The 12521-nt window shown below is 35.7% G+C and overlaps 1 protein-coding gene across 10 annotated transcripts in view; it reads right to left on the bottom strand.

The window, feature by feature from the left end:
• The window catches only part of ERC2 (ELKS/RAB6-interacting/CAST family member 2), a 916980-nt gene that overhangs the window by 591940 nt on the left and 312519 nt on the right, over window positions 1-12521 (bottom strand). For all 10 annotated transcript variants that reach the window (XR_006385123.1, XR_006385122.1, XM_044253352.1 and 7 more), the window contains one exon: window positions 157-324. Coding sequence is in view for 8 of the 10 variants with exons in the window: in XM_044253352.1 (XP_044109287.1) it covers window positions 157-324 (168 nt within the window). In the remaining 2 variants the exon portion in view is untranslated. The remainder of the gene's footprint in view (window positions 1-156; window positions 325-12521) is intronic.

Raw genomic sequence — 12521 nt, 5'->3', positions numbered from 1 at the left:
GGGTCTTACCTTTCCAAAATCCCTGGAACATCTGATATCCAAAACACATCTGGCCCCAGGGGGTTGGATAAGAGATCTTCTAAAGAAAGCTGTCCAGGTAGGATATTTTCTATCAACTCAACGTCTGCTGCCTGGAATCCTGAAACAGTGCCTTACCTCGGTCTGAAGGATGGCAGCCCTCTGTTCTTTGGCAGTAAGCGACTCTTTAAGCACTTCAATGTGTTGCTTGCAATCTGAATTTTGATTGCTAAGGGTTTCAAGCTTTGTTTGTAAGGCAAGAAGTTCTGACTCCTTCTTTGAAAGTTCCTGCTTCAGCTGATCAATCTGTGAAACAACAATATTGCAAGAAATTAGAAGCCACATTCCTACTCTTTACATTTGTGAGCTGCTGATTTCTCTTAATTTTCAACAGCTAATGATCATTAATTCAACAAGGCAAACCAACAAGTTTGCCTGAAAAGAAGGCCTTGGAAGTTCTTAGAGGCTGCAGAGGCTCTATAAAGGTAGTCAAGAGTATAAAAAAACAGAAAAGTAAGGTCATCAAACTGTCTTCCACCTTCCATCCCACTGAGGACCAAGAGTCACAGTGGAATGAAGGCTTCCTAGCCAGATCTACTCCTCATCCATGAAGCAATATAAATTACTCACCAAGATCCTCAAAAGGGGCAACAGGTTGCTAAAAAAGGTAACTAACCCAAGACATACCCTGGTCCTTCTCTGCTACTCAACAGTGGAAATGATCATTCAAAGCAATCATTTGGCCAAAAAAAAAAAATCCTCACTCCCCCCTCCAAAAAAGTATTAAAGGTTTTCTGTTTATATTAAATACTGAAAAGACACAAAAGAACATAAAATTATAGAAAGTATAAGGAAAAATAATATGAGAAACATTCATCATTCAAATCACCAAAAAAGATCGTTAGAATTATCTACATCCCAACTCATTTCTATCTTCTTCTCTCTTAATGCAGAAATAATTACCACCCTAAATTGTGTGTTTGTCATTCCCTTGCTTGTTTTTACATATGTTTTTTGTCTTTAAACTTCATTTGTTCTGTGTATTTTTTTAGTACCTAGCTTTTTTCTACTCAATCTTATGTCCTAAAGATTAAATCATGTTATTGTACATACAATTTGCTCATTTTCCCTGAAGTACAGAATTCTATTGTAAGACTGCACCACAATTTGTTTGCGCATTCTGCTGTTAATAGACATTTTGGTTGGTTTCCAGGTTTTTTGCTAGAACAAAAAATGCTATTCTGAATGTTCTTATATATATATTACCTGGTACACATAGCAAAATGATCTAGGAGTTAAATTGCTGGACTACATAGTTTGCACATCTTTAACCTTACTAGATAACACCAAAATATTTACCAATGCTGTTATACTCATATTCAGGTCACAAGGAGTGTGTAAGTGTGCCAATCACTCCACATCATTGTCAACATCTTGCGTCACCAGACTTCTACATTTTTACCAGGCTGATAGTTATGGTAGATGATCTCCAAAGAGGACTGCCACCAAGCTCTTCCTGCTTGTACACACATGCTGTACTCACAACTAAAGGTGGAATCTGTTTACTCTCCTCTTGAACCTGGGCTAAACTGTGGATTGCTTCAACCAGTAAATGCAGCCAAAGTGTTAGTTCTGGTCCTTGTCTGTAGGAGAACAGGCACATGTAGTCTTCTCCAGCTGGAAGCCAGCCACCATGTTAGAAATCCAGCCACCCTCTGACCATGAAGGCCATACCAGCCACATGGACAGGCCATGTAGAAAGACATAGAGCCCTAGAAGAAACTGTGTCTCCTTTTCACCTTGTTCCTGGTCTTGAAGGCAAGAATTTCAGTGTTTCATCATTAAGTTTGATGTTTGCTTTAGCTTTTTATAGGCACTCTTAAGTTACAGAAAGTTCCCTTTTATTACAACTTTGCCAAGGGTTGTTTTTTTTAATCATTAAGGAATGCTTAATATTAATAAACATTTTTTCTGCTTCTCATGATTTATCACATTTTTTCACCTTTAATATGTTATTGAAATGAATTACATTAATGAATTTTTAAAATACTCAGCTCTCCTTGCACAACTATGAAAAATCCCACTTGGTCATGATGTATTATATTTTTATATGTTACTGGATTCAGCTTACTAATATTTTGTCAGGATCTTTCATCTATGTTTATGGATAAGACTGGTTTGTAATTTTCCCATTTTGTGCTGTCCTCATCAGGTTTTAGTACCAAGTTTGCCTTCTAAATGGAGTGCTCACTCTTTTAATGTGTTCCGAAATGGTTTGTGTAAAACTGAAATTTTCTTACTGTTAACTTTCATTTAGAAATCACCAGTAAAGCTGGCGTTTTCTTTCTCCGAAGACTGTTACTTACTTCATCTATTTAATGGTTATAGAAATATTTGTGTTTCTAATTATTTGAGTCCATTTTGATAATAAGTTTTTTCTCCTAAGAATTTTTCATTTTATCTAAATATTCACCATTACTTAGCAGAAAAATTTTCATAAAACCCATTTATCTTTCAATACCTATGGCATCTATGACTCTTCTATTTCATGCCTAATATTCTTTAATTTTACTCTTTTCTTTGATGCGGCTCTGCTGAGGCATGTCACATTAAATAATCTCTTCAAAGAGCCAATTTTGGCTGTGTCGATCATCCAACATTCTTTTCTTTTCTTTCTTTCTTTTTTTTTTTTTAGATTGTATTTATTTATCTGGGAGAGAGAACACATGAAAGAAAGAGAGAGATCACAAGCAGGGGGAAGGGGAGGCAGAGGGAAAAGCAGACTCCCTGCCAAAAAGGGAGCCCTACCTGGGACTCAATCCCAGGGCCCTAGGTCCATGACCTGAGCAGAAGACAGACACTTAATGACTGAGCCACCCAGGCACCCCAAACATTCTTACTTTCTATTTCATTAATTTGAGCGCTTATTTTTTGAATTTCCTCCCTACTGCTTTCTTTGGTTGGATACTTATCTCACTAATTTTCACTCCTTTTTCTTTCCATATATGTGTCTTAAAACTATAAATTTCCCTGTAACATTTTAGCTTGATATGTAGTATTGACATTTTTATTCCATCATAAATATTTTCTAATTTCTGTTATTATTTATTCTTCAACTCACAAATAATTTGGAAATTTGCTTCTTACTCTAAAAATATATGGATGCTGGGGTGCCTGGATGGCTCAGTGGGTTGAAAAAGCCTCTGCCTTCAGCTCAGGTCATGATCCCAGGGTCCTGGGACGGAGCCCCAAGTCAGGCTCTCTGCTCAGCAGGAAGCCTGCTTCCCTCCCTCTCTCTCTGCCTGCCTCTCTGCCTACTTGTGATCTCTGTCTGTCAAATAAATAAATAAAATCTTTAAAATATATATATATATATTTTAATATATGGATGTTTCCTAGTTATCTTTGTGTTTTTTCTTGCTTGTTTGCTTTGTGAATAGAGAATAAGGTCTGCTTGATACTAATCATTTGAAATTGGTGTGATTGCTTTATGACAGAGTATGTGATCAGTTATCATAAATGTGCTTTGTATACGGTCTACTAGAAAAGAATCTGTATCTAAAAATTACTGAGTGCAATAATCTATATTTATTGGCTTGAAAATGGTTTCCTTGCCATAAAGTCTATGATACCTTTCTTAAGTTAATATTCGGTTGATGTATCTTTTTTTCACTTTCAATGTATCATTAACTTTATGTTGTAGATGTCTCTTGTAATAGCATATACCCAGATTCTTTTATCCTGATAAAATTAAATGGAGCATTTATTATCATTACAGATATATGTGATTTTATTTCAACCATCTTACCTCGTGCTTTCTAAATATACTGCCATTTCTATTACTTTTCTTTTAATTCTTGCCTTTTGAAAGAATTTTTTTCCAATACCATTTTTTATTCTTTTTAATGCCTCTACTCATTTAAAAGTTATACCTTTATTTATATTTATTTTATTTCATTTATTTCTAATCCTTAAAGTAATTACTCCCCTAGAAAGTATAGCATACTTACATTTTTTATTCACTCATCATATTTAATATTTTAAGTCCAGTAGATTTTCTGATACATGGTTTACCTAAGTCTAAAGTCAACCTATGCTTACATTCTTTCTGAATAACAGAAGGATCTTAAGACGCTTTAAGTTCAGCCACCATCCCCTTGACATACACACTACTGTCATGTATTTCAGTTCTTCCCTATTTTGTTTTTAATTCATCAGTACTTTTTTACAGTCTGTGTTTGTTTAGATTTACCCCCACATTCATCACTAACTTTATTTGTTACTTGTTCCTGCATCTCAGATATTGTCAGAAATCTCCTTTTGCCTAAAATCCAACATTTAAAATTCTTTTAGTAGGATTTTATTGGTGGCAAACTCAATTTTTATCTAAAAATATCTCAACAACTTTTTAAAATATTATTGCTTATTATTAAAAGAAATTTTCTAGGTTAAGAGATACTTTTCTCAGCCATCTTCTGGCTAACAAAAGCTATTAAGAAGTCAAGCTATCACTCCAAATTCATTGCTTTATAGGTATTGGGACTTTCTTCCATTAGCTGCCTTTTTAAATAATTTTATTGAAATATAATTTATATGCTACACAGTTCAACTGCTTAAAGAGTAGAGCTGATGGTTTTTAGTATATCAACAGAATTGTGCAACCATCATAATCAAAATTTAGATCATTTTCTTCATCCCAAAATGAAACCTGGTAACAATTAGAAGTCACTCTCCATATTTTCCACCTTCCAACCCCAGACCTAGGCAACTAATAATCTACTTTCTGTCTATTCTGGGAATTTTATATAAATGGAATCTTACAATATACATACTTTGTGACTGCCTTCTCTCACATAGCACAATGTTTCAAGATTCATCCATGTTGGAGTATGTATCTGTACTTCATTCCTTTTTATTGTTGAGTAATAAATAGTATACTGAATGAATATACCACATTTTGTCTATCCATTTACCAGCTGAGGGGGACACTCAGGTTGTTTCCATGTTCTGGCTATTATGAATAATGCTCCTAAGAATATTCATATGCAAGTCTGTGTGAACATAACGTTTTTATTTCTCTTGGGTGTATATATAGGTGTGGAATTGCTAGGCCATATGATATGTTTTCCAAAATGTACCATTTTATGTTCCCACTAGCAATATATGAGGGTTCTAATTTCATCATATTCTCACCAACACTTGTTAGTATATCTTTTTAATTATTGCCATTCCAGTGGGTATGAAGTAATACCTCACTGTGGTTTTGATTTCTCTAATGACTAATGATATTAAACATGTTTTAATTTACTAATTAGCCATTCCTATATCTTCTTCAGACAGGTGTTCTGTTTTTAAAAACCTTTTTTATTTTTGCATCTGAGATTTGATGGCTTTACTCTCATGCAAACAGACAGATTTCTTTTTATTTATCCTCTCTGGGGTACTCTGAGCTTCCTGATTTTATGGACTGGTACCTGTAGCAGTTTTGGGAAATTCTCTGCTTTCTGCTCTTCAAATATGTCTTCAGTGTAGTGACTCTGTCCCCACTCCCCACCTCTCTTTCCTTCTGAACTCTGATTAAACATATGCCAGACTTTCTTATTCTGTCTTCTATGTATCTTAACATATGTTTCATGTATTTCTTTTTATTTACTTTATTCTACTCTATTTTCTAGTTCATTACAAGTCTTCTCTGCTACGATCACCCTGAAGTTAAACCTAGTCATTAAACTTAAATTTCCATTTTTATATTTTTCCATATCTAGACATTTTGGGGGGTTCTCTTTAAATATGCTTGGCATTCTTATAGTTTCTTGACCCTTATTCATGTTTTCAATCCTCTATTTTATTTACTTAAACATATTAAACATACTTATTTCATAGTGTTTGTCTTGAAATTCCCATTTCTGATGTCCTTGCCTTTTAGCTCTGCTGTTTATTCTTTGTACCAGATATCAATTATGATAGTTTGGTTTCTTTCCAGTTTTGTGATTTTTAAAAATTTTTTTCTGTGACTCATGTTTTTTAGAACTTTTCTGGAGAAAAACTTTGAGGTCTAAGTTGAACTTGTGGCCCTTCAGAGCTTTTGTCTCTGCCAATACCTGGGGCACTATCAACTAAGGGCCCCATTACACTCCATTCTTTACTTGAAGTTTTTGGATCACCTTATACTGCACATCTGTGCAAGAGCCCTCTGTGGTTATGGATTCTTAAAGCTCGTTTTTTTAAACTTTCACTTGGCTCAAAGTCTTAAAATAGGTAATTTTCCCTGGATTCCCCTAATGTAGGTCGGAGAAAAGCACAATGGGAAGGTTTTTAGTTTACCCTGTACTAAGAGTCTCTGGGACCCCAGTTTAATGTGATAGTGGTAGTGGAATGCCTATTTGACTCTCCATCTTCAACAGACTCAGACTTCTGTCTCTTTCCTTCAATGTTCCCATAACTGTAGAAACTAATGCTCAAGTTCACCTGTCTAGAAAATGCCAATAAGAAGATAGAACCAGTGTTCTGTTATCACTACAGACCCCTGCTTTGGCTTAGTTTGGCTCTTGAGATTTTTTTCTGACTTGAGAGTTCATAAGTACATTTTATTAAGATTTTATTTATTTATTTATTTGATAATAAGAGAGAGAGAGAGAGCATGAGAAGTGGGAGGGTCAGGGGGAGAAGCAGACTTCCTGCTGAGCAGGGAGCCCAATGCAAGACTCAATCCCAGGACTCCAGGATCATGACCTGAGCCGAAGGCAGTTACCTAACCAACTGAACCGCCCAGGCATCCCCATAAGTACATTTTAAAATATATGTTTTAGGGGCACCTGGGTGGCTCAGTGGGTTAAAGCCTCTGCCTTCAGCTCAGGTCATAATCTCAGGGTCCTGGGATCCAGCCTGGTGGCAGGCTCTCTGCTCAGCAGGGAGCCTGCTTCCCTTCCTCTCTTTCTGCCTGCTTGTGATTTCTGTCTGTCAAATGAATTTTTAAAAAAATCTCAAAATAAAATAATATACATGTTTTGAAAATATATTTTATCCAACATTTTCTGTTCTTTTCAAAACTAAATGTGGCATAAAAAAGAACAAATTTACTGACAATAGCTGTTGAGAATGAACAGAGTAGGATGCTTACAAATAAATAGGACCCCTTTTTTGGAATTGTTCAGGTTGTGCAACTCACTAGAAAGGTTGAGGTGGAATCCCATTTGCAGGATGAAGTCAGACTAGAGCAGGGGAGAAATGGGTTTTATCTTGCTTGCCAAATATAGAGATTTGGTAGTGACCAGCAGTCTTGAGAAGGATTCTGAATATGTTTAAAGATGCACTGAAAAAGAGTTGTGATTGATTATCAATATGCTCTGGGTATGTGTGAACAGATGGTGGCACTGATCAGGTAGAAGAAATCCATGAAACACATTTCTTCTTTATAATTTAATGAATCATGAGTCTATGATCATTTTCACCTGTAATAAAAGTAATTTCTCTCTTTCCCTCTTTCTCTCTCTCTCTCATACAACAAGAACAGAGTATAAATTTAAAAAGGGAAAAATCTGGATTAAGATTAACTAAAATTATAAAGGAAATAAAATCTGTTGTGATCAGCAAGATCAGCATTCTTCACATGGGGTATGGTTCTAAATCACATGCAGTTGTAGCTGCCAGCACAGTATAGAGTTGATTCCACATATGAAACTGATTCATCTTAAAATAAAGCTAAAAAAAATTTTGAACTTTATATGCTTAAGCAAAGATGATGTTTATAGTATAAAAAAATTATTTGAGCTAACTTCTACAAGTATCAGGGTAGAAATTTAGTGTGGGAATGGGGTACTAAGAGAGGAATTTGAATGAAATTAAGTTGATCAACAGAGTGGTATTTAATAGGAAGGAAGAACATGACAAGTTCTACATACACCTACTTTATTCAATAAAAATAGACTGATAATGATAGAACTATTTCAGTCTATAAATATTAAATAGACAGTTACTTTAAATAGTTTTCAGACCATCACTGCCATGAGGTAAATTTCAAATAAATATTTTACGCAGACAATAACAGAAAAGGGCTTTTCTAAGGGGAATATAGTTACAGGGTAGAAAATCATATTCGTCCATAAAAATATGCTTTTTGCTTCTTTTATAGCCATAAACTCAATAAAAATGGAAAGTGATGCAATCGAACATACATGAGAACTGAGGCTGGGGAAGGTCTGTCTCAGTGATGGCAAGAAGAAAAGCCAATAGGAATTACATCACACGCTTTATATGAAGTCCATGTGGACATCAGGAACACTTCATCTCGTCTGAAAGTTCTTCCACCGCTTATGTCTGTGACACAACCAACACCCTTAAAACACTCCCTTGCCAAGGAAAACAGCTTCTTTTTCACTGCAGATATGGCCCTCATGTCTAGAAAGTGATATGCTTATTATCATGCAGTTTGGGTTATGAGGTTTGTAATCCTTCAGAGGTTAATAAGAAAATGTGTTACAAATTCAGAATAAAAGAGGAGCTCTAGGACAGCACAGTGGTGTCAAACTCCTAAAACAGAGGGAGTGACTAATACAGAAGTACTGAGATCAGTAGATGAAAAATGTGTTACATTAGGAACAAAGCCTTGTATAGAATAGGGGATGCCATCATTCTTTCCCTACAGAAAAACAATTATTTATACGGTACATTCCATTCTTAAAGGCTTAACAGTGCTCTGAAGGTAACTCATGGCCTCATAGATTCTGTCTGCACAGTCTGAGTCCTCCAAGTTTTCAGGATTGAATCTCAGTTCTCAGGGAAAATGTGCATGTGCCAAAGGGATTAAAGATTTCCATCCTGGCCAACTATGTCTCGTATTTGTGCCTGCACACAAGTTGAGACTCTAAACTATACTTTTACATTTTTTTTAAAGATTTTATTTATTTATTTGACAGACAGAGATCACAAGTAGGCAGAGAGGCAGGCAGAGAGAGAGAGGAGGAAGCAGGCTCCCCGCTGAGCAGAGAGCCCGATGTGGGGCTCGATCCCAGGACGTTGGGATCATGACCTGAGCCAAAGGCAGAGGCTTTAACCCACTGAGCCACCCAGGCGCCCCTACTTTTACATTTTTGCAATTCACCTTCCACCTTTGCAAACATGTTATGTCACAGTTTTTCTATGACATCATAAAGCAATTTGGGTCTTCACTTCTACTTAATTTAATCACAAAGCTTTCAAGAGGTCCTACCAGTCCTAGTCATCTGTTCAGCATCAAAATGGAGGTGCATGCCATTTCACACGGCCATTTAAAACACTTCCTTTCCCTCCAAACCTACATGCTTTACTCATTTTAATAACGCCTGGGTGGCTCAGTTGGTTGAGCAGCTGCCTTCAGCTCAGGTCATGATCCCAGCGTCCTGGGGTCGAGTCCCCCATCGGGCTCCTTGCTTGGCAGGGAGCCTGCCCTGCCTCTGCCTGTGCTCACTCTCCCTCCTCTCTCTCTTACAAATAAATAAATAAAATCTTTAAAAAAAAAAAAAATAACTAATGCAAGCAGCACTCCCTTTACATTTCACAACACTGTTTCTATTTTAAATTTTCATTGAAACATTTAAAATTATCTATTTCAACATACTTTTATATCTAGAAATGAGTTCACATACAAGAATTATTATTAGCTACATTTATTACCTACTTGGAACAATTATATATTGAGATTGATTTGAGGCCATGCCCTGTCAATGAAGAGCAATCAAATTTTGAGTCAATTTTATCAGTCAATGGGTTATAAAAACAATTTTTGATTAAAATTTCAAAAAAAAAGTCAAATGAGAATGTAAATATGTCTTTGTCCAATTTTAGGAGCTTTTTTCATGATCAAGTTGGATTTTTTTTTTTACTTATTTTTTTATTTTTATTTAGAACCATGACAGAAATCATTTTAGATCTCTATTAAGAAATGCTCAGATGGAAGACCACCTCCAAGGCTGTTGCCTTTGCAAACAGTTATCACTCTGAAGGCACCCTTCCAAAACACCAAGTAAAAAAGAAGTTCTCCAGGCTCTTTTAAAAGCTTTCTACATATTCATCACAAACAGCAAGAAGAAGTAACAATATTTCGCTGTAATTTCAGATTTGGTTCCTAGAGTTCCATTCCCCTCCTTAGGCAGCATCTCAGAAGAATTTCTGAAATGTTCTACCAGGACTCTGAGTCTGTATAAACTGTAACAATAAAGTCAACTATGCCTGCATTTTTTTTGCTAGTCCAGATCCAAAGTTGCTTTCTAATTTCCATTTCTATCACTGCCTCATTAAACCTTTGGGTTTCACAATTACATTTCTATTTCCCCCAGGTAAGCTTCTGAGCCTCTAGGTGTTTGCAGTTGAAATCTAACATTTCCTTCCTTTTTTGGAAAACCTGCCATTTCAATTGAATAGAGCTCTTCCCACTTCCTCTTCTGTGTGGGGTTGGGGTGGGACAGTATTTTTACTTCCCCTTCTTGGTTTGCTCAGTCACTGATTTGAGTTTGCACTCCTCAACCAGACCTGTCATTGCTATTTTGCCAATCTGGTTATTTAGACAAAAAAAACCCACAAAAAACAAAAGCAAAAACAACAAACAACAAACAAATAAAAAACAACAAAAAAAAAAAACAAAAAACCACTAAGCAAACTTAAACTACTTCTATTACTCCATCCAGAAGTAAACTCTCCTCTCATCAAATCTTCAGGGTAGTTTGTCCAAGACATTTCTTACTTTCCCAACTAAGTGGTCAGAATTGGCTTTGAAGTGAGAAACATTTTGAATATGCACTACTTTTAGAGCCCTTCAGTAGCTAGCTCAATGTCATGTGCTAAAAACAAGGTTTAATAAGTCTTTGGGAACCACAGAGCTCAAAAATCCACCATTAAAAGCTTTATCCATACAATTCTGTGCAAATGAAAGAGTTCAAAGACTGTAATGATGAACTAAACAATTATTCTGTCAGTGTGTACAACCAACTATTGCAAAAATTAACCCTTCAGTTATCTGTGATAATGCTGACAAGCAACATATTCATATAAATCTTGTGGAAAAGTTATCCAGATGTGCCTGGGTGGCTCAGTTGCTTATGTGTCTGCTCTTGGCTCAGGTTATGATCCAGGGTCCTGGGATTGAGCCATTCACCAGGGTCCCTGCTCACCAGAGAACCTGCTTCTCCCTCTGCCTGCTGCTCCCCCTTGTTCTCTCTCTCTCTCTCTGTCAAATAAATAAAATCTTTTTTAAAAAAAGTTATCCAGATAGGCCACAACAGACCATAAACTATGTTAATAATCTAATTTTAGAGGACATCAATCCATGCCTCTAAAATTTAATAAATTCCATGACAAGTGATTCACCTGACTGGAATCAGTTCACATAGCCTCCAGGATCCCACAAATCACAAAACACAAGCACTCAGGACTAAATGTTTAGCAGTAGCAATGTTTTTTGTTTTGTTTTTATTTTTTTTTCAAGTAGATATGTCTTCATAGACCGGCTCAACCATATCCATGCTCTCTTCTCAAAGCAGAAATAAGAAAAATAAGCAATAGAAGTAATGATAGAAAGTATAAACAATGAATGTTAAGAGTTAATCCAGTAAGAACATTCTTTCAATGGAGAAGATATAAAAAATTAATTCTGACTAATACTTTTTGCTATCTTTTATCAGTCTGTACGGGACTTCTGCATGACTTTATAAAATCTTATTTTTATTTGTATTCTTAGAAATCAATTTTCCCCATTAATCAAGTCAAATACAGCATTTATTATTATTATTATTATTATTGTTATTGATATTATTATTATTGTTTGGTTATACTTCTTTAATAATAATGGGGAAAATTATTAGCTACTTTTTTGAACCAAGCATTTTAGTTACATTATTTCATTTAAGCCTGTGAGTCTCCCACTAAGGTTTGTCATGTTGCCCCATTTTGTAGAAGAACAAAGTGGCTGAGAGACTTAAGTTACTCTTCAAGACCATGCAACTAGCAATGACAGGCTAGAGATTGGCCAGAGTCCACTTTATGTGTCAGCCTATACTCTTCCATCTTACTCCATTTCTCTCCTCAAACATCCTTCTGACCTGACAACTTTTGGAACTCTAAAAAGTAACCAAACATTAAAAGTTAAAACAAACTCAAAGACCAATAGTCTCTCAGACACCTGGCAGCTAATAAAGGCCTATTTGCTGAATGTTTTATTTACCTAAATAAATTTCATGGTATTTTTAACTGTAAAAGAACTATCTCCCACTGTTGAATGACAGGACAGGGAGGAAAAGTTTAAGCCAAAACAATAATTCTGCCCAAACGTTATGAGTTCACACTTATCTTCATAGCTTAATCCCAAAATGAATGGTCATTGTTTGGTCAACAGGCCACCCTACCACTGGTCTTGCTATACCTCAGCTCAACTTTCTGAGAAGGAAGGACTGCAAAAAAGAAATTGGAAGAGAGGGCTGAACAGGGAAGCCCACTTTGCATTTTGTGGAACTCCCTGAAAGGAAGGGGTTACA

Source organism: Neovison vison, chromosome 6 (genome assembly GCF_020171115.1).
Source record: "Neovison vison isolate M4711 chromosome 6, ASM_NN_V1, whole genome shotgun sequence".
NCBI classification, from domain to species: Eukaryota; Metazoa; Chordata; class Mammalia; order Carnivora; family Mustelidae; genus Neogale; species Neogale vison.
The sequence above is the reverse complement of the archived record's forward strand: the minus strand, read 5'-3'. Positions and strand labels throughout refer to the sequence as shown.